Raw genomic sequence first — 23,037 nt, forward strand, 5'->3', positions numbered from 1 at the left:
AGAGAGAGAGAGAGAGAGAGAGAGAGAGAGAGAGAATAATGGGAACTGGTAGATCAATCAATCAGCAAATATTTATTGAGCAGCTACCCTGGCTGGCAGCTGGAGCGAGCTCAGCTGGAGGGAGGCACATTAGAAAATTGTCTATAAAAAGGTTGTTGTGGGGGAGAGGGAGAGATGTGTTCTTCTGGAAGGAGAAGCAAGCCTGCTTTGTTGTCTGACTCTGGGGGGCGTCATTCACATTGAAGCCTTTGTGGTGAGCTTCTCTCCACCCTGAACCTACTGACAAAGCTATGATCCTGAGGTGGGGGGGTGACTTCTGGGGGAGCCAGAATGAGCTAAGATGGGACTTTTCACCTGCTTCCTTCCCTTTTCAGGGCTCTGGACGATACTCCATCTACATTGCCAACTATGCCTATGGTAATGTGGGGCCTGATGCCCTCATTGAAATGGACCCCGAGGCCAGTGACCTCTCCAGGGGCATCCTGGCACTCAGAGATGTGGCTGCTGAGGCTGGGGTCAGCAAGTACACAGGTATGCAGAGGGCATGGAGGCTGTGAGTGGAGGGGCTGGAGCTGGGGTCCAAGGCTCTGCAGAGCTTCATCTAATTCATCAGAGACTGCAAGGACAGGGAAGGTTTCTGTCCCTGATCAGAGGAAGATGAAGGCATCATTCCCTCCTACCATGTATGCTGCCCTTTCAAGGGCAGATGAGAGATCTGGCAGGTGTTTGCGGGGTGCGGGGGCATAGGAGCTTGCCAAAAAGGGAGAAAAAAAGCACCATTTCATCCTGTCCCAAGAACCTCTTACCCCCTCCCCTGCTGTAACCCCAGTGATGAGTGAGCAGGTTGTGGAGGAGAAAACTGATAGATCACAAGAGCTGAGATTTAAAGCTTTCTTTATTGCCCAACAGCAGATGAAATTATTTACTTACACATAAGAGGCCAGGAATTGAGTGCTAAGTCCCTAAGCTTCAGCTGGGTCCCATCTTGGATAACTGAGCTCAAAGAATTGTGTTCTTGTTCCAAACCCTCTCTAGCACTTTTTGCGGAAGGCACACTCCCCCCTCAACTTTCTGGATGGGGGACCTATTGTCAGAGCCTCTGACAGGGAGCTCTTTCTAGGGAAGGCTGTTTTTCTAATTCCAGCACGGCTGCTGACTAAACTCTGATAATCTGCCAATAGGCTGTTGATGGCAGAGTCATCCAGTTCCTCTTTTGAGTGCCAAAAATCAGGAAGCCAGGGCTGTGCATAACAACTCAGCCCCACTCACACCCACCCTGCACTTGGACGTAGAAATTCTCCCACTAGCTGGCCTTCCCCACACACCTGCTCCAACTTGTACTACAGACACTACCAAAGTAGCAGCCAGTCTGAACCCAAGTCCTAGAGCTGACAAGTGGCATGAGGGATCATATGGGCCATCCCCCATCCCCTTGCCTCCAGACACTTAGCTGATAGTAAAGTCCCATGCAAGAAAGGTTGTCCCAACCTGCTCAGAGTTGACAATGTCCTTCCACAGCTAACCTACCACCTCCATGAAAGACAGATATTAATGTTGACCTGTCTGACAAAGTTTGTGGGGAAAAATGACTAGACAATAAAATAATTTGCAGAGCATAAGCCCTATCAAAGTACCTGAGAGCCCTGGGCATGAATGTGCCATGGAAAGGCTGAGTGTCAGTAATAAACCATGTTTCCCTGGGAAGAGGAATAAACATGAGGCGCTTCAGCCTAGATTGGTACAGTCAATTTTTCTGAGTAGCTCCCAGTTCTGTGCACTGGGCTGGCTTGCAATTAAGTGCCTTGATCTTTCAGGAGAGGGAGGGGTGTGGGCTGGGGGATGAAGCACTTGAAAATGATGAGATAGAAGGGAGCAAGGACTGGGAGAGCACATTACACACAGAATGGGAGAATTCGGGAGGTTGGAGCATGAAGGGGGCATTGTTCATGCTGGCTGGGCTGGCACAGAACCCAGGAGGAAGAAGGGGCGGCGAAGACAGCTGAGGAGCAGAGACGCAAAGGGAGTCCCAGCCAACTGTGCTGGCCGTGCTGGAAGAATAGGGCAGCTCAAGGAGGGGGCAGCAGCTTCTGTGGAGGCATGGAGGAGGCTGGGGCAGCTGGCATGCCCAGAGGACACATCAGAGCAGCTCTGCAGACTTCCAGAAGCCATTTGGCTGACAAGAACCAATTTGGCCCACCAAGTTAGTGTTCTATCTGCCTGCCTTCCCCAGCCCCTCAACACTATCCTGCAACCCCCGCTTGTCACTCAGTTAATGACACATGGACATCTGGCTGGAAAATGAACCCTGAGTGCTCCCTTGAGCCATAGGAATGAACCCCAAATGTAAGAGGCACCATGCTGAGCCCAGCCCGATGGCTGAAACTGGGCGGGTGGCCAGTGCTCATCGCCGAAACAGTGCAGGGGCCTGGGAAGCCGGGGGGGATGAGCAGGGCCTGAGCAGGCTGGAGAGAAGCAAGCAGTGACCAGATGTACTTCAGGGAGCTGAGGCCTCCAGAGCCAAACCACACAGCCTCCATTTTCTTGGCAGCCATGTAGTGGGGGGTCGAGGGGACGGAGAACCCCATTTATCAAGTGAACAAAGTCCAAAGAGGAGAAAGAACTCATCCAAGGTCACTTAGGAGAGTTGTAGAAAACCAGCACTTAGGGGCCCCATCTCCTGTCCCTTAACCTGCCACAACCAGCTGACCTTTCAGGTGACCTCCAACCTGAGACTCCTGCTCCTGGCCCCTCAACCCATTGAAAATGCATTGGCAGTCAAGCCCTGAACTGTGTGGACCCAGGTTGTCAGGCTGAAGCAGCTGTCTGGCCTGGGGTGTTCGGGGGCAGCAGGAGGTGCTGGCCATGGTGGCAGGGCAATGGTGTGGACCAGGCACAGGCTGTTCTGCTCTGAGGGAGGGGGAGGGGAAGCCTCTCCAGATGCTATTGATTCTGGCAGCCATGGCCACTCCGCTGGGTCACAGTGCCATCTAGTGGCTGATGCATGCTCTCAGGGGACTGAGGGCCCCTGGAGGGCATCTAAGCCACAGATGCAGGTACCCACTGGGAGCAGCAGAAAGCCTGCTGTCCCTTGCTCTAGCTCCCTGAACATTCCAAGCCCCAAGTTTTCCAAGTACCAGAGGCCTCTAGGAGCCAGGAAGCACCCAATGTGGCACAGAAGGGAAGGAGATGTAGGAAAGTCCTGTGGTGCCTCTCCATGCACCTTGACCCAACTAGCTAACAGTGCAACTAAGGGGCGCCGGCTGCCATGTGCAGATCCTGCCTGCACCACACCATGCCTGCCTGTCTGGATAGCCATAGCAGATAATCAGCTCTCCCAGGGCAGTTTCTGTTTGCACAATGTTTTGGAGAATAAAAGGAGGACGTGTCCATGGCCTGGCACAACTGACACCTGCCGTGGGGCCCTGACAAAATGACACCAGGGTTCTCTACTGGGCAACTCCCGGGAACCTAGTGCTAAACTCAGAAATGGAACAGAGGGAGACCACCTATTGTGAAGACACAAAGTCTGTATCTCCAGGCCTGGACACTACATGGGCATCTTCATTTATCTCCTCCCCAACTAGAGTCCAGCTTTCTTCTATCCTTCCCACTGGACCCAGGCTCCCCTAGGCTCTACCCCTTCTCTGGGAACTTTGCATTGGGCCTTACCTTTTGAGGGAGCATCTGCCAAGGCTGCAAGGTGGTGATTAAAGAAGCCTTAAAGGAAATTTGGGGAGAAAATGAAGGTGGATTTATGATGTTGGGTGGAGAGTTTTGCTGTTGGCTGGGAGCAGTGTAGAACAAAGCAGAGAGCAGATCTGATTTATAGGAAGTCATTATTGGAGGAGACGGAGAAGCCCAAAGCCCAGCTGAGCCCTTCTGGCAGATTCCCATCAGCAGCACAACTAGGGCCCACCCCCCAGGTGGAGCTCAGCTAGGTCTGGCAGCGAGGACCAGGCAAGGCTAGAATGACAGACACCTCAGTCAGGGTCAGTAGCCCCCAGAGGTGTAACTCAGGCACTGCTGGGGGTTCCCAAAGCCCAAGATACACAAAAACCACTGGTGATTGTCAGAAGGGAGTGTCATCGTTTTGAAACAAATAGATGTGTGGTAGACTACCACTGTACTTTTTGCATCTATTTTTCTCAGCTATCTCAAGTGATTGTTTTTAAAGAAATGACACCAGTGACTGACCACTCTGGGTTACACCCTCAAGTGTCAGTACAAATCCCTCCCTGATGAGAAGGGATGCCAGCAGAAGTGTTTGAGAAGCAGGCTGGGAAGACAGCTGTGTGGGTTTGGGTTGGGACCCTACCACCTGCTGATCCGCACTGCTCCTCCATGAACCTCAGTTTCCTCACCTGGAAAATGGAGAGAATGGGAGGAAGATTGAGGAGATGTTGGTCAAAATACACAAAATTTCAGGTACACAAAAGGAGTCAGTTCAAGAGCTCTACTGCACACCATGGTGACCAGGCTTAATAGCAATGCATCGTTCTGGTTCTTGTAAGTTGCCAAGAACATAGATTTTTCTTTAAGTGTCCTCACCATAAAAATAATAAATATGTGTGATGATACATATACTAATTAACTCAATTTAGCCATTTCATAATATATACATTCTCCAAAACATGTGGTAAGTATATGCAAACTTTTATTTCTCAGTGAAGAAAGTGGCACATCTGGGGGTGTAGTAACACTTATAGTGAGACACATGTACCCAATGGCCAGCACACAGGACAGAGCTTTGGAACTAGAGCAACTCTTCCTTTTAGTCCTTTACCCACCCTGGTCTTACACAGCTTCTGCTCTGCCCATTGATGCCGGAGGCGGGCACAGGAGGAAGGCCTTTCCTCCTACAGCCTCAGGTAGCCAGTTTTTGGAAAACTTCAGGGAACAAGTTCTAGAACCTGTCCCTGTGCTTCCTGCAGAAACAAGGCAGAAAGGAGCTGAGCAGGGTGGGAACATCCTTGTCCAACAGCCTCTTCTCCCACACAGCCTCACAGTCCAGCATCAGCAGGCTCACTCAGGACCAACACAGCATCAGCACCTCCATTTAGAATTCTACAGGAAATAAATTTAGAAAGGGACACCCCACCCCATTACAAACCTGCTTATAACCCCCTTCTCCAACACACACCTCCTACTCCTCTCCCTCACATTTCCCAGTATCTCAACCCAACTCTTTTACAATATCTTGGATGTTTTTGACAGCCTATGGACCGTGGTGTCCACCAGAACCCTTATTCTATCACAATTTCAGCAGATGACTGCCATAAGTCCACACTGACTGAGAAGCCTGCCTCTAAGCCTCCACAGGGACAGGGTGTAGAGCAGGAAACAACTTCCAACTCGTCCATCCTATGGTCCACCCTGGAGGTTGCATGCATTGTAAATAAAGCTTTGAGGGTCTCTTCACCCCCTCCCCTGCATTTTACAGGGCAGGGGACTGAGGCCTGGAGGACACCTTCCCAAGTTTCTACAGTCAGAGAGAAGCAGAGGCCTGGGAAAGAACTCAGAGGCCCTGCCTCAAGATCCTGAATTCCTTTCTCTGCTGCTTCATCCCTAGGTCAGCCACTTCAGCAGCCTGGGATTCATCCCATAGTCTCTCCCTTCTTCCCACATCCAGTTCCTGAGGGCTGAACAGGAGCCATCCGGGAAGTGGACTGCCTGCACCAGAGTTGCATTTGAATCTGCAGTGCTGAAGTGCCAGGGCTCCCAAGGTTGAGGGATGCAGCTCTTGAGATCAACCAAGGCTGCCCTGTGGGACTTGGGTTCAATGAGCAGAGGGAGGATTGCACTGCGGAAGGAGGAAGTGGGGACTACAAAGGGCTATCCCACCCCCCAAAATCCACCACCTTATACCGCCTGGCAAAGTGAGCTTATGTCCTTGGGAGGGATGGGGAGAGATAAGCATTCAAAGCCCAATAGCATAACAAGAGGGCCTTTGAAGCTTGAAGTGCTGGGCAAAAATAAAGTGATATTATTCACCCAGCAGGTGGTAAATAGTCCCAGCTAATGACTATGTGGCACCTGACATTTTCTAAGGTACCCTCCAAAAACCATCCCACTTAATATTTATGATGCCCCTGAGAAGAAGCTATTATTATTACCAGTTTTATGTCATAGATGAGAAAACAGAAGCCTAGAAACATTAAGCGATATGCTCAAGGTCACACAGCTCAAAACTTGAACTTGCCACCAGTTTAAGGTCTGGCCTTCCGCCAATACAGCTTCTGTAACCTCACCTGAGGAACTGTGTCCGTGAGAGAATGTGCTGGCTTCAGGTAGAGAAGAATTAATTGATAAGAGTGGAGTCAACTCTATTAGGATATCATTCTCCAAAACTAAATAAAGGTGTTCCTAACAGCCCTCTGGGTAGTCCCGAGGTGTGGGCTAAGCCTCAGGAGAGGAGAGGGTGGGGTCACAGAGTAGGAAGAATAGGAGAGGGGGCAGGTCCTGGCAGAAGATATGCTGATAATTTTGTCACTGGCAGGGAAGAAGAGTGGCAGGCTACAGTTAAGATGGAAGGGGGTTGGTTTCAAGAGTTTCCCTTGTAGCATCAGCAAGGGGTGCAGACACGGGGCTGCCCCTGCCTCAGACCCTGGTTTATACCCCATTCTAAGCCTTTTGGGGCTAGGCCCCCAAAATCTGACTCCCTAACTATGAACTCACCTGCTCCCCAACTGCATAGCCAACTTGCCAAGAAGGAGTTGTGGGTAACATCTCTGTTATGGTCTGGTTGCTATGGCAATAAATTGCTGCTAATTAGTAGTGTGGTTACCATGGCAATTTTCTAGTAATTACAGGTTACAAATGGTGCAAGGCTTCAACCCAACCCAATTAGTTAATTAGAAAGATTTAGAAATTTGTCCAAAAGGGAAATAACCTGCTTTGTAGAAAATGAAGGGAATGTGTCACAGCTTGGGAGCCAGGGGCAGAGAGGAAATTGGAGGATGCCACAGCATGGGAAGAAGGACGGGGTCACATGGCAGCAAGTCCTGAGTCCCACCTGGAATTTCTTGGGCCTGGACTAGGTAGAGGGTTTCTCAGAGTAACTCTCCCCTGGGCTGGAGTCTAGAAACAATCAGGGCAGGGACAGCTGCCAGGAGCCTCTTAGCAGCTCCTCTTTTAATGGGCAGAGGAAGTGTCCAGGTCGTGTCTCAGGACCCTTCCAATTGGCTCTGGAAAGGCGACCGAAAGCCACCACCCCACTCCATGGCTTTCATACCTCTCGAGGATGCTCCCTAGGAGCAATGGGGATTTAGTTACTCATTTTCTTGAGACTGGACTCTCCTTGAGACCTAATGAGATTACATGAGAGGAGTCCAGGAGGCAAAAGCCCAGAAGGCATTAGCAAGAAGCCCACCAAGAGAGCAGTGATGATGTGCCATGTTGCCCCTCCCCTGCTCCAGCACACCTCTGCTACGTGGTCTTCATCCACACAGGGGACAAAACCCCAGGCTTTGTTAGAGAGTATTTCTTAGGGTGGAGGAGCCTAAGGACCCAGCAAACCCTCTCCTCAGATTAGCCCAGTCACTTCAGGAAACCCCCTGACCCATCCAGAGGTGAGTAGCCAGGGGCCCTGGCCATCATCACCCGGCTCTGCCTGAGCTGTTGTTTTCTTTAAAACTTCGAATCAGGATTGTTCTTGTAACTCTTCAACAATAGCCATCTCCTTGGAGCAATACAACACATGCTTTAATGGGCTTACAAACCTATACAGCAACCTTGTCCGGATACAGGATCTGACTTGGCAGGGCCTGGGATTCTGCATTTCTGACAAACTGCTGCAGCTGGTCCACAAGCCTGGCTATACCACAAGGCTTCAGGCTTCATAGAGCCTCCCTGTCTCTCACCTTATTTTTTAATAGACTTCAAAAATGTTATATATTTATCATACATAGCATGATGTTTCAAAATATATGGCTATGGGATAGCTGGCTTGGACTATTACTTTCCACTTACTTGTAGTGAAGTCACTTAAAACGTGCAATCTTGGGACTGGCACATGCCTTTAATCCCAGCACTCGGGAAGGAGGGGCAGATGGATCTCTGTGAGATAGAGGCCAGCCTTGTCTACAAAGTGAGTTCCAGGCCAGCTGGGGCTACAGGAAGACCCCATCTCAAAACAAAAACAGTAACAACAAAAAGACACCATCTTACTAGTTCATGCACAGCATGTTATTAACTGTAATCACCATGTTGTACAATAGGTCTCTTGGACTTAGTCCCCCTGTTTAACTGTTCTCTTTTACTAACATCACCCCTTTCCCTAACTCCTCACTTTACCCGGACCCTAGTAGCCCCATTCTACTCCCTGCTTTCTGGGGTTTAATCTTTAAACTCTATATCTTAGAGAGATCTTGCATACATGTCTCTCCTCCAGGTTCACCTGTATAACCACAAATGATAGAATTTTCTTCTTTGGTAAGGGTGAAAAATATTCCATTGTGGAAATACAGCACATTTGCTTTATTCGGTCTTCTGATGGACATGGGGTAGTTTCATATTGGCTGTCACAAATAGTGCTGCAGTGGACACAGGGGGCAGAAATCTCTTCAACCTACATTTCCTTTGGAGGACGTATACCAAGCAGCAGAATTGGAGGATCATATGATAGTTCTGTTTTTGTTTTCCGAGAACACTGTACCATTTTGCATAGAGGTTGTACTAATTTACATTCCCACAGTGTACCCCTCCACGTCCTGTTGGACACTTGTAATCTGTCATCATAGCTCCATTCATTTGATTCTTATAAAACTCTGATACAGAAAAGGCAGATCAGGCAATTCCCATTTTATAGACAGAGACTCAAGGGGAAACAAAAATTGTCTACAGTCACACAACTTTTAAGAACTCAAACTGGGACTAGAATCCACATCCTCTCCTGGTGGGGTGTTACAGCAGTTTGCTGGCATCCAGGGGCGTGGCTAGGAAGGCTTTCCAGGTGCAGGTGGGTTATCCTGGGAGCAGGTAGAGCCCAGCATGCAAAGGCTTTGTTTGAAACTCGATGGTTTGAGATGGTTTGTTCAGGATGTATTAGGGTTGGACCTCTTCATGTGGGAGCTCAAATTGGATATTAAGAGTCCTCAAAGCCTAATGAACCGCTGGCTTCATTTTTGTCTTTTTAAAAACAAAACATACATATTTTAAGCAACTCTTGTTGCTACAAACCAAACAACACAAAAGCATTTAGAGAAGAGGCCACCTACCATCCCCCTTCCCCAAATCCTGCCTTATCCAGGTGCTAATGTGATCTCCACTTTTTTCAAAACTCAGACTAGCTTGTACAAGCCTGTATATTCAGCAATACCAAGGATTTTCCAACTTTTTAAAAATAAATATAATACTGTACTATTACTTACCAAATTGCTTTTTAAAAAAATCATGGGCACTCCTCCAAGTCAATACATATGGATCTACACGGTCTTTTTAGTAGCTGTGAAATGATCCACCATATGGATGCACCATAATTCATTCAGCCAGTTCGTTATCAATGGACAAAGCTGCTTTCTACATCAACAAAAGCCAAATCAGAATTCTTGGGCCTATAGCTATACCTATGGCCTTCCAGAGCTACAGTCCGAAGTTTCTTAAACAGAAACACACTCATAGATGGACGGGTGTATTTGGGACTTGGAGTGGGCATGGTGGGGTGTTGGGGGTTCTGTGACTTGACCATGCTTGCATGGGTAGAGCTGGGTTTAGGGATGTGGTAATTTAGCTTGCATGTGTGGAGACCATACCCTGTACTCCTTGGGCATGGAACAAAACCTTTGGCACAAAATGACTCAGTCTAGCTCCTCAACCTCAGTACCATCAGATTCATGGAGACTGGGAACCCAGGTCTGGCTCAGGGAAGCATCCCAACAAAGGTCAGATCTCCTCCTCTCTTGCCCCAAGGCTTTTCTGAGCTGCTACCTTTCTCTGGAGCCTTGACAGCAGATCCTCCAGGTGGGGCTGGACTGGGCTCCAACCACTCACTGTGGGTGCACCTCTTTTCCTAGCGGGCCGGGGTGTCAGCGTGGGCCCCATTCTCAGCAGCAGTGCCTCAGATATCTTCTGTGACAACGAGAACGGGCCCAACTTCCTCTTCCACAACCAAGGCAACGGCAGCTTCGTGGATGCTGCAGCCAGTGCTGGTGAGTGGATGTGAACCTGCCCTGTGCCCTTCATGTCCCCAGACCCAGGGGACTCTAGGCTTCCCTGCCACCCTCAAGCCACAGGAGTGTTTGCTGCTGGGGAGGGGAGACTGGAGCTCTTGGCATGCCTGTGCCAGCAGCTGGCATCGGCCCATGAACCTCTGAGTACTGCTTTTGTCTCCCAGTACAGTTCTTCAAGCTGAACCTTCCTAGCTTGGCGCCTCCCACGTTTCTCTTTTTTAACATTGTATTTATTGTGTGCACATGTGTGTATGTGTGAAGGCATGCTTGTGCCATGTGGAGGCGTACATATGGAGGTCTGAGGACAACTTGTAAAAGTCAATTCTCTCCTACCATGTGAGATCAAACTCAAATAAACTGGCTTGGAGTCAAGTACATTGACTCCCATCGGCCCGCCCCTGTTTATCTTAAACATTCAGTTCAATCCAACAACCATTTAAAGACACTTTGCTAAGTGTCAGGTTAGTGCTAGCAGCTGAGTAAGGCTAAGAGACCACCCCACACATATGAAACGTGCGAACACTCTAGGAACAGACATCTACATAAATAGCTATAATAAAACACAAGATAAAATGCACCAAACTGTCTGTTGGCGTCCAGCTCTGCTCTCCCTCCATTTGTGCTCATCTCCCATCAACCTCGGGGCCTTTGCACATGCCATTCCCTCTGCAGGACTGCCCTCCCTTTTCTCTCTCTGTAGGACTTCCATGTGTCCTTCAACATTCAGCTCAGTGTCACTTCTTTGAAGCCTTTTCTGACCCCCTCTGTGCCACCTCACAGAGATGGGCTCTTCCACCATTGTCTTCCCTATCCCTGGCATGTACCTCTCACTCAGGCTCCTACATTTCCTTCATAGTTGGTATACACATTCTATGATAACTGGGATTCTGTGCTTCTATTCTTGACCCAGCGCTCAGCACTCAAGGGCCACACCATTAATTTTTCCTAGGTGATAAATTGCTAGGTAACTTAACAAAAGGTATGGATATGATATGGCTCCTTCAACCCCTTCCTCAGCCTCATTTCTTTCCACACTGAGAATGAATGAGCCTTTCAATGTACCTTCTCCTTCGCGGCACAGGCAAGAGGTAACTGAGGATCTGGACCCATAGATCAAAGGTCCTACCAGCTCTAGCTAGTACCGACAGCAGCATCTGAGCCCCGAGTATGAACCCATCCATTCTCTCTGATGCAAGAGTATCTTCTCCAGCCTCCAGCTCCATGTGAGGGAATTCCCAGCCAGAACACCACCCACCCCAGCTTGTCACCTGTCACCCTGCCTCTCCTTCCCTGGTGAAGGTGGGGGCTACCTGACCTGCCCTCCACTCAGACCCTCCTCCCCCTTCCTGGGCTGTATTCTGGCAGCAGAGGTTTGTTCTCCCTGCTGAAGAATCACAGAATGAAGAGAAGAGGATCACACAGAAAACCGAGAGAATTTGATAAGATGTTCAGGAGATGGAAGCAGAGGTGAGGGACCAAGCTAGGGTAAGGGAAGGCATCAGGCAGGAGGAGAGGCAAGGTGCGAGACCTGTAATTGAAAGTCAGAATGATTGCAGGGGTTTAACAAGACATGTCAAGGGGCATTCATCACCCAAACAGATGCTGCTGTGAAATGCAGCCTGGCACCGCTTAGTCCCATGAAAGGGAACTAGCTCGTTGTCAAGGTGCCTCACAGATAGGAGAGAAATGGATCAGCTCAGAAGGCCACTGACCTGACATTTGAGCCAAGAAGTTTGCAAGGAATTAATAGGATCTCAGCCCTGGGGATTGGGGCTACCCCCAGTCCCTGCAGTCCCTCTTTCTCTAACTGGGTTTCTTCACACCACTGCTCAGTCCTGGGCCTTCCCTCCCCCATGAGGGAGGACACCTTGCCTACAAGGTTTTAAGAGCCCCCTCCTGTGGCTTCTGCCCTCAGGGTCACCCCCCTTGTGCTGTGGAGTCTGCCCACCACCTCCATTGTATTCTACTACCCCAGTCCCAAGAGTCTGGTGACCTGCAGTTGTTTGCCCTTTGAAAATGTCGTCTTCACCCAGCTCTCTACACCTGGCCCTGTGAGCAGGCAGGGCCTGCCTTTATAGCCAGGAAGTTGGGTCTCCAGACAGAGCCCCCTGCGTCTTCCCCCAGGAGTCTGTTCCTCCTGGATGGAGAAAGTAGGCAACAACACACTTCCCTCCCAGTTCTCACAGGCCCACTGTGGCTTCTCTGTCACAGTTGCAGTATTTCCTCTGCTGTCACCAGCATCCCCAGTTTGCTTGCTGTCAAATTATTTATGTCTCTTCATTCATTCAGCAAGTACTTACTGAACACTGCCAGGCAACGGCAGGCAGGGAGGCAACCGCTGGGCACACAGGGCAACCACGAGGACGTGGCTGACCTCAGGGGGAGTGGGGCAGGTAGAGAACCCAGACTGTGAGCAAAGAGACCCCAGAGACAAGCACCAAGAAGGAAAAGAGTAAAAAAAAACTGGGAGGAGAGCAGGTGTGAGGGGCTATTTTAGGGGTTTGTGGGGTTTTTAGTTAGCATATATATGTTTATCAGTATGCTCACCCCACACTGCACTCCCCATCTCCCATCTCCCCTCTTGCTCTTCCTCCCCACCCCACTTTCTGCTTCCATGTCACATGTATCCCATTGCACCTCCTTGTTTACCTCTTCCCTCTCCCTTGAGGCCTCTTCCTCCCCTCTCATAGCCCCCTTTCATCTTTCATGTCAAGTGTGTGTGTAAGTTGAAATCTGGATCCCATGTATGAGAGAAATCATGCAGTATTTGTTTTGAGCCTGGCTTATTTTGAGGTCTGTTTTAGATGTGCAGGTCAAGAAAGGCTTCCTTGACGAGTTAGGTTACTGGGAATTGAGAGGCATCTGGGAAGGAGAAACCAGCCAGAACAAAGATCCAGAACCAGGATAGACTTAGTTTAGTTAAGAGATGGAAGGACAAGAGCCCATTAGACAAGGAGACAGTAAAACACAACCAGTACAAGAAGTGGGCAGGGGCACAGGAAGCCAGGGCCTACGATCCCTAGGCAGAAATTTGAAATCGACTCCAAAGTACTGGTGGAGCCCTTGAGAGAGTTAAGCAGACTAGTGATATAATCAACTTAATGTCTTCCTGTGGCCATGCAGTAGTAACGGGAAAGGCTTTTGTCCCCCAGAATTTCCACCACACTCCTTCTCCCCGTCCCATGCTGCCCTGAGCTGGGTTCAGGTAGCATGTGAGCAGATGGCTGTGCCACCTCCTACCCGCTTCCCAGGAGGTCAGGAACAGTATGAGAGTCATCCTCTCTTATTGCTCGAGGTGTTTATGGAATACGAGAGATGCTTCCTTGCCTCTCCTTCCCAGGTGTAGACGACCCTCACCAGCACGGGAGAGGTGTGGCCCTGGCAGACTTCAACCGTGACGGCAAAGTGGACATTGTCTATGGCAACTGGAATGGGCCACATCGTCTCTATCTGCAGATGAGTGCTCACGGGAAGGTCCACTTTAGGGTAAGAGCAGTGGGACACTGCAGAGTATCAGGGCCAATCATAGGAGATGCAGCCTTGCTCTGTGCTTCCTGCCAGACCCAGAGTGTCTTGGGGCTCTCCAGAACTAGGTCCCAAGGAATGCAACATGCAGGGAGCAAGGGCTCCAGCCCAGGCTCTGTGCACACTCTCAAGCCCAGAGCAGAAAACATGACCACAGAGGAAGAAAGAGTAGCCTCTAGGGCAGCCAGAGGAACCCCTGCTAGGTGAATGACACTCTTCCAAGGATGGCAGTGATGGAAATGCCACCAGCGCGATGGACTTGAGTCTTTCTCAGCAGGTGGCAAAGGGTAATGGAGTCTTGATCTCAGGGATCCAGAATTGCTCTAGAGGTACTAGGGCTTGCCAAAAAGAAACCCCAAGAAATGAGGAGTCATTAACTTTGTGGGGGCAGGGAACCAACCAGGCTCTCCAAAGTCTCTGTAACTGTGAATAGGCTCCACCTGCTGATCCACGGGGGCCTCCCCTTCTTGCTGAGGCTTGAGTCCCAGGCTATTTGGGAGTGGAGGAGGCCTGTCTTGAACTCAGGGTATTAGTCCTGGTATTCTGGGTGAGTTCCATCTTTATCCATCTTACATCTATTCTAACTGAGATACACAGCAAGACATTCTGCTCTCCCTTACCCTGGACATTTGACAATGTCTGGGGACATTTGGGGTTGTCAGGACTCAAGAAGGTCAAAGAGACTGCTGCATAATCCCACACTGCACAGGACTACATAAAGAATCACCTGGCTCCAAATGTCAGCGGGCTGAGGTTAGAGAACATGTTAGCCTTCTGAGACCCCAGCACAGAGCTCACAGCACAATAACAATAACAAAAGTCCCATTTATCACGTGGCATCCATGTGCCAGGATCCTTGATAAGAGCTTTACATAGATTATCTCAGAAGCCCAGGCATGCAGAGGGGCAACCCCAAGGGGCCTATGTAAGTTTCCATTTTTACAGGATCGATGGAGCAATAATGAGTTAGAGATCCTCACGTCTCCTTGTTTCCCAGGTCTGAAGACCCTGCTCAGCTCACCCTGACCAGCTGGCCAGGCTCTTAATCAACCTCATTACAGTGCTGATGAGGACAACTTCCCTCCCTTGCCTCCAGGAACATCTCTGCAGCTCAGCCAGAAAGGCTCCTTCCTTGTCTCCAAAGCAGGCTGTAAGAGGAGACAAGAGCAGGACTTGGCCCATAGGCAGGTGCTCCCAGAGAACTGGCTTTGCTCTTCCCAGCTCTCTCCACCTGGGCCCTGGGATTTGAACAGCTTCTTCAAGGGACAACCCCACACACAGTGGGGGTATTCTCAAAAACACAAAGCACAGCTCTTCTTCCTAGTTCAGAGGCAAATCCCAGAACTAGGACCCCATGCCAGACCCTCTGGAGACTGCCAGCACTTGGAGGGTCCCAGCTTGGTTTTCTTGGGTCTGGAGTCTCCCCATGAGTCCTGGTTGGGTATAGGTCATATTGTAGCTCCCTTGAAGCAGATGTCTCAAGTTCTTGGCTCCCAAGAAACAGTGTAAGGAAGTCAAGGCAGTGAAAAACAGCTTTTAAAGGATAGCTCCTTGGCCTTTCATGGGGCTACTGGCAGGAGTGAGGCAACACAAGTCGCCTCCTTCACACCTGACATGCAGTCCTCAAAGCCTAGGCAGCTGTAGCTGCCTTCATACCGATGATGAAAAAACTGTGATCCATCCAAGGGGTTGAGTGACTTCCCTAAATCCGGCAGCTAGCCAATGCTGGAGCCTGGATTCAAAAGCAGGCGGTTTCTGGTAACTTCCTAGCTTCTAACTTGGCACAGAGGAGGCAGGATGCCTGGTCAGGGCATTACCCCTGTAATCAGTAGCCCCAGCTATAACTGCAGGTGATGCCCCTCCTTCTCCAGGACTCGGTTACTCCACTGTGAAGTGGGAATGCCGATCACAAGCTGCTCAGGGGACTGGCAGGAGGGTTGAGTGTGGTCTGAACCAAGGACCAGTTAAAAACTTTCCTGTGTGAGCTGATGTGAGCTGCAGCTGTTACTCAGCCCTCCTTATTCTGCAAACAGCCCAAGGTTTGTGTGATCCCACAAGCCACACTCCAGGTCCCTTACTGGGGACATGATAAAAGAGGGGCTGGGACTCTCCTCTGCATACTCGCACAGTGGAGGGGTGTGGGCTCATACTCGTTCCCACCCTCCTGCCTTCTGACCCTCAGCCCTCTCTCCTCTAGGATATCGCTTCACCCAAGTTCGCCATGCCCTCCCCTGTCCGCACTGTCATTGCTGCTGACTTTGACAATGACCAGGAGCTGGAGGTCTTCTTCAACAATATTGCCTACCGCAGCTCTTCATCCAACCGCCTTTTCCGGTACCGTACTCGGGCTGTAGAGGTTTGGAAATTAGGGGGCAGGATTCCAAGGGTCAGGGAGACCCTGCCAGGGGGAGGATGGTCCTTGATTAGGAAAGAGAGGGAAGAGCAAGGTAGAGGAAGAGCCCCGGGCAAGACACCAGCCCCTGCTGTATCTGGAAAACATGTGGAGAGAACATGGTCCAGATGTGACCATACCTCCAGCCACACAAGGTAGAATGCTTCCAGCCACAGAAAGGTTTACAGGGTTGAGTCTATTTAGGTAAACCTGGATTAAGCAAAAATAGAGAAGTTTATGTACTGTAGACTTCTGAGTAACAGAACCACAAGTATTTCAATTTTCCAAAAGACAAAATGTGTTCTAAATAGATTTAACCACAGGACACCTTTCAGAGATGTTTCTTGGGGAATGGGTGCTCTGCAAAGTATCCTTTGGGGATGTTGGAGGAGATAGTTAATGATAGAGAAGGGAAATAGAGTTTCAGTGTCTTCAAGCACCAGAGTATCACATCAAGAGAGAAAGGGTAGAATTTCTGAGGTGACATTTCTCCTAGGGCTATCAAAGTGTTTGTGCAGAACCCTAGGGCCCACCTCAGATCTCAGGGATCAAATCTCAGAGGTTGAAACCAAAGGACTGTACTCCTAATAAGAACAGAAGGCATCCGGCCATTCTTACCACACAGATGTTTGAGAAACACTGCTGGGGACAAATCTCATGTGACCTAAGATGTCCCTCAGACATACTAAGAGAGCTCAGGACTGCATGGGGAGAGAAGGAGGGCCAAAGCTCTTAGAGCCAGGAACTAGGTCCAGTCACCTGCTTGGCCCCCCAAGTCCTTACCCCTCTCTCAGGGAGGCTCAACTATTAATAAAAGGCACAAGCTGTGACTAAGCATGTTTTAAAATATAATTATTAACCAAGCATCAATCCTGACTGGATGTAATCACCCCCCGAAGGCACCAGATTTACTAATTAGGTGCCTTGCAAAAAGCTTATTCACAACTCCTAGATTAATTGCAGAAGATCAATTGCTCGTTAACAGAGACGCTGCTTTCTTTCTCTGGCTAATAAAGTGTCACTTACCAGGGCCCCTGAGCACAAAGTTGTCCAGTGCTCTGGGTTCTGTGGCCCAAGAACCCAGGTACCTTTCTGCCTGTCCACTTCCCCAGGCTATTTCGACCTCCCACCCTCTGCTGCCCAGGCAAGGCTGGCCCTGGGTTGTCAGTGGACATTCACCATGTGGTCAACCCTTGGGGCAGTGGTAGCTTCCACACAGGGGCAACAAAAGCCACCTCCTAGGTACATGGCTAAGCCCCAAGTCCCTGTGGCAGATGGCTAAGTCTTGAGCACACAGCTCAGGGGCTGCAGCTGGAACTGCCACTTAGCTGGCAACTCTGAAAGTTTAATCCACCTGTCCCACACTATGCAGGCTTGCCACCTATTGCTGAAAAGAACATCAGGGATCCTGGAGCCAGTGCTTCTCCTGCCACATGCCCAGGCACTGTAGACCCAAAACTTTATGATTCCTTAATGATGCCTCTGGCAACACATCACTCAAACCAGACTCAAGCCCCAGTGACAGGGGCCCAAGATGACCATGTAAGCAGGCACTCTCCCAAGCCAGCTGGGGTGTGAACTGCCTCCCACTTACACATCTGAACATACTCCTGACCTGTTCGAGTCTCCCTATCCCACCTCCTGATCTCATGAAGCTTTCTATGCCCACTCCAGCCCTCTCCTGGTCACTAGTCCAGTAGAGCCAGCTGCTGAAATGCCAGGCTGACCACATCCCTCTTCTCTTTACCACCCTTTCAAAGCTTCCCAATGCTTTGAGATAAGGTCCCCAGCCTCTTCCCTCTCCACTGCCCATTTATACCTGAGCTCCAGACACCCCAAGCTTCTTGAGTGCTGGGCTCTGCCAGGTCTTCACACCACCCTCACCATCTAAGCCTGTTCCTCCTTCATCTAGCAGCATGCTCTTACCACTGTTGAGGTCTCAGTTTAGCTGCCCTTTGTCTAGGAAACCTTTCCTGATTTCCCCAGGTGGGGTAAGCTTGCACTTCCCCACCAGCCTTCATTCCTGTGTGTGGTGGCTCCCTGTTGACGTGGACTCCAAGCTCCATCCTCCCTGATATTCTGTGCTTCGGGACCCCATAGGGACCAGCATACAGAAGTTGCTATAGAAGAATCTGTTCACTGTATATGTGAATGCAACAGAACTGCTGGGTTTTATCCTCAAGAATCCTCAACTGCATTGCCACATCAACAAGAAATGTCTTTGCCCAGCTGAAGCATAGCTCACAGGGCACAAATGGTCAAAATGTGTCAGCAAGCTGACATTTATGCACAGTGCCCTTCCAGGGTGCACTGTGTGCCACCCAGGTGTGTACATGAATGTGCTCAACCTAGATGCCTCCTTGTGGGCATATTTTCAACCCTACAGGTGCCTGAACTACAACCACCACAGGCTCCAGCTCAGAAGACCCAGACCCCCTCTGTGGGTCCTCTGTAGTTTAGACAGACAGTGTGGTAGGGAGAGGGGTACAAAATCCTCCTGCCTTGGGCCCCTCCCACTACTCACTCAGGAAGGGCAGAGCACCACAGCCAGAGAATTCAACAAATGAGAGAAACTAGAGAGGAAAGCTCATGCTATCATTGGCAATATGTGTCCTGCTTCATATAGAGACCGCAGGACACAGAGAGCAGACATCTCAGAAATAAATGCCCATGGCCGAGTCTGGGCGTTCAAAATGCACAGAACCCCACAACCCAAAAGGACTGCTTCCACCTGTTTGCTCCTGGAATTCACCCTAATATCCCTCAGCCATATGCTTGGAGCTTGCTAAGAGCCAGGCGCTGTGTTCGATGCTGTGGGAAATGCAAAGCTGAATAATACAAGGTCCCAGCATGTTGTGAGCTCACAGACCAGCCTGGGAGATAAGATGCATGGCACAGAGCAGAGTTAACACGGGCGGAAAGCAATAAAGGCCAGGAGAGTGATAAAGACAGAGGCAGGACAGCCAGTCAGTGAGGGACAGCCTACAGAGAGCGTGCCTGCAGGGGCTTAAACCCTGAGCAACACCCAGAGCTAGGAGACCAGCACCCTTGGAGGATCAAGAAGGTCAGTTGAAGGTGGCCTGTACCCCTACCCTTCTCCATCCATCACCTGCCCTTCCCCAGGCTGTCTATAATTCATCCATTAGAGAAGGAAAAAAAATCAATATTTGCCAACATAAATTAAAATCCAAGAAGGGAACCGCCATGGTGAAGGCAGAATCTGTGAGCAAAGAGGTTCCGTGGGCATCCAGGGTACAGGATATTTAGAGCTGCTCAGGGGATAGAACCAGGTAACTGGACCTGTAGGTTCAGGGGATCCATGAAGCCCTGTTGGACTAAGCCTGTCTCTCCTGCCAGTGTCATCCGCAGAGAGCACGGGGACCCTCTCATCGAGGAGCTAAATCCTGGTGATGCCCTGGAGCCTGAGGGCAGGGGTACAGGTAAGGCACCTGAGGGCTGCAGCTGCTCTACCCATTCCAGCACAGTCCATACCCTGGGGTGGAGGAGGGATGGAGTCAGACAGTCAGACCTGTCCCTGCCACTATGAGGGCTGAGATCCAAGAACAGGATGAGTTTGGAGGAGAGCTTGGGGCCTACAGGTAAGAGGCCAGGAACAGAAGGGACCTTGTCCCATTCCCAGGGCTACTGGGTGGAGGGGCAGGATTTGTGGGTTTGGGAACAGCAGTTTGGGGGCATCCCTTGCTGAATAGGGATAGGAGGGTGAGAGATGTTTCCCTCCTGCTCCCAGGCAGGGGTCCTGAATCTGACCCCTCCCTTCTTGGCCATCAGCTTGATGTCAGATAAAGAGTACTTGACTGGGAGTCCCAAGACTCAGGGCTGTGATTGACTCATTTTCTGAGGTTTATGTTCCAGAAAATGGGAATTTCTGTCTTTCTCGCCTGTCTGGGTTGTAAAGAGGACCAAAAAGAGACCATGCCTGTGCAAATAGTTGATTAATTGCCAAATTTTATACAAATATAGCGGTATTTCATTCAGACAATAACAGAAAGACCAGGGAGTAACTTGCGCCCACCTGCTCCCTGTGGACAAGGGGAAGGAAAGAGAGCTGGGTCTGCCTGCTGGGCAGGAGAGAGCTGGGTCTGCAGTGCTTGTTTCTGCTCCAGTGCTGTGCTCTTTGCCTCCCACACTCACGGCTATGGTCACCACACCTGACTGGAAGCCCCTCTTCTCCTGGGTCTGGTGGATGATGGCCAGAGGTAAAATCTGCATTGTTTGTAGGGGGTGTGGTGACTGACTTCGATGGAGATGGGATGCTGGACCTCATCTTATCACATGGAGAGTCCATGGCTCAGCCACTGTCTGTCTTCCGGGGAAATCAGGTGTGCACCCACACGCAAGGCACCACACGCAACCAGTTGCGTGCTCCCTGGGACCCAAGTGTGAATGAGGACACAAGAGCCTGGGCTCACTGGCCAGTATGGTGGGAAATGGAAAGCCCCAGGCCTGGAAGCACATATAAGTTCCCAGAAAGAAGGACTGTCTTCAGGAGAAACCCTTGCTGGTCCTCTGCCTTCTGCTACAAGCACTTCTCTGCTCCAACTTGCCACCACTACTCACCCCCCACCAAGTCTCTTGGCTTTCCCATCCTCCTTACAGCAATCTTTCTTTGCCCAGATTTTCCCCCTCTCTCCTCTACCTGTTCCCCTCATCCTACCCTCCCTGTCCCCCTGCCTCCCTGCTCTCCTCCAACCTGGCTGATGCCTGCCACCCTCCTTGCTCTAGGGCTTCAGCAACAACTGGTTGCGTGTGGTGCCTCGCACACGGTTCGGGGCCTTCGCCAGGGGCGCCAAGGTTATACTCTACACCAAGAAGAGTGGGGCACACCTACGGATCATCGATGGGGGTTCAGGATACCTATGTGAGATGGAACCTGTGGCACATTTTGGCCTGGGTAAGTTGGGAACCAATGGGAACAGTAGCAGATCCTGCAACTGAGTCCTGCAGTGTGCCATGTGATTCAAGGACCCCCTCCAGCCCTAGGATCTTGGGGTGTTGCTTCCCTTTGGCAGCACAGTGAACCCCCATGTGAAGGCACCAACTTCTGTCCTGCCTGAGCCTGTGCTCAAGTGAAAGGGAATAAGAAAGGCTGCCCCCACTTGCAGAAGTTCCCACCCCAGTGCTTCTGTGGAATTAGCTCACCTTGGGGTCAGAGTACTCAGTCCTCTATCTCCCCAGAGCCATAACCTTGTTCACATGCTAATCTCTACCAGATATGCCTAGAGCAGCTGTTATCCTGACCTCTTGGTAGCTGGTTCAGTCTTTAAGCTGTTTCCCTGAAGTCTGATGTCTTCCCTCAGACAGAAGACTAGGAGTCCTGAGTTCTCAGTGGGCACAAAGTCACCCCAAAGAGTGAAAACTCACTCTTACTTTTTATATGAATAAAAACAGCAGTATGTATACCTCACAAAGGCAGATAAAAACTGGGCACCTGTAGCACTGCTAAACACTCACTTAGCACCTATTAGAAACAGAGTGAAGAGCAGTTTTAACACCAGAGGCTGCAAAGAGCTGGGCAGCTCCCAAGTGGAGGAAACTAGCACTCTCTCATTCTGCCCCAGGTACACCAACTGGCCCGTTCTCAAAATGGTTTGGTAGATTCTTTCTTTTTTGTTTATTATTTGCATGATACATGTGTGTGGGCATGTGTACATGTGGAGGTCAGAGGAAAACTTTTGTGGAGTCAGTTCTCTCCTTCTATTTTATGTGGATTCCAGGAATTGAACGCAGATCGCTAGACTTGAATGGCAAGTGGTTTTATCTGCTGAGCCATCTCAGCAGCCTGCTTGGTAGATTCTCATTCAAAACAAAATAACAACAACAAAAAAAAAACACCTATTAGGTATGTCCCAGATGTTAGAGTTGCTCCTTCATCTACACTGGGATTCCATGCCAATATAAATTGAAAATGTCATAAGTCAAAGAAACATTGAGTCACCCAGCATATCAAGCGAGCATCCTCGATTAGCAGCACAGTACACTGCAGAGTGTCAGCTGTTCCCTTTGTGTTCCCTGACTGGGAGCCTTGGGTCCACCTCTGCCCAACATCCCAGGAGAGAACTACACTGCATATTAAGTAACCCAGGAAAAATATCCACATTCAGGATCCTAAATATAGTTTCTATTGAATGCCTGTCATTTTCCACATCACAGTAAAGCCAGAAGTTGGGGACTGTCTATAATATCCTTGAGTTTTTGCCTCAGCAGAATGAAAACATAGCTACACAAAAAATCTCTACACCGTTGTTCATGTATTTTAGCCAAAACCCAGAAGCAATGTAAATGTCCTTCAGTAGACAGTGCTTCAACCCACTATGGTACATTCGTGCCGTAGAGTGTGATTCAGCAAGAGGAGAAATAAACCACTGAGAGAACACCTTGGGTGTCTGGTGAGTAAAGAAGTGTCATCTCCAAAGTCACCTTCCCCAAATGATAAAGTCACAGGGCTGGAGAATGGCTCAGCAGTCCCAGGAATTAGACAGTGAAAGGCGGATGACTGTAAAGGGACAACTCTACAGTGGCAGTGGCTACATGAATATAATGTGTGGTTCATGACATAGAACTGTTCACACTCCTTTCATGACAGACCGTTGCTTTCAGTGTGGCACTGCCACAGCACAAGCCATAACCATTAGGTCACCTGGGTTGACAGGTACAGAGGTCCCTCTGAACTATCTTCACAACTTACTGTGTCTCCAATTATCTCAAAATAAACTGTTTTTTAAAAAAAAAAAAAAAAACATGGAGGTTGGGGGAAATGTAAAAATCTTCAGGGAGTATGAAGGGAGCATAATGGGTGGGAGGAAGACTGAGGGGCACTAGGGGAGGAGCCTTCAGAAACCAGAACAGAAGTTAAGAAAGCGTTTGGGTCAAGGATTCCTAGGCTCTAACAAGATGCTTTTCCCACATGTTAGCACCTCACAAGGTGATATAATT

At 49.8% G+C, this 23,037-nt stretch overlaps 1 protein-coding gene across 1 annotated transcript in view; it reads left to right on the forward strand.

Annotated features, from left to right (window-relative positions):
• The window catches only part of Crtac1 (cartilage acidic protein 1), a 150,933-nt gene that overhangs the window by 115,933 nt on the left and 11,963 nt on the right, over window positions 1-23,037 (forward strand). Inside the window, exons 5-11 of the mRNA XM_008831961.1 lie at window positions 375-531; window positions 10,011-10,145; window positions 13,507-13,652; window positions 15,889-16,025; window positions 19,441-19,523; window positions 20,323-20,423; window positions 20,827-20,995. Of these exons, the coding sequence (XP_008830183.1) occupies window positions 375-531; window positions 10,011-10,145; window positions 13,507-13,652; window positions 15,889-16,025; window positions 19,441-19,523; window positions 20,323-20,423; window positions 20,827-20,995 (928 nt within the window). The remainder of the gene's footprint in view (window positions 1-374; window positions 532-10,010; window positions 10,146-13,506; window positions 13,653-15,888; window positions 16,026-19,440; window positions 19,524-20,322; window positions 20,424-20,826; window positions 20,996-23,037) is intronic.

Source organism: Nannospalax galili, unplaced genomic scaffold (genome assembly GCF_000622305.1).
Source record: "Nannospalax galili isolate Female #2095 unplaced genomic scaffold, S.galili_v1.0 scaffold875, whole genome shotgun sequence".
In the NCBI taxonomy this organism is placed as follows: Eukaryota; Metazoa; Chordata; class Mammalia; order Rodentia; family Spalacidae; genus Nannospalax; species Nannospalax galili.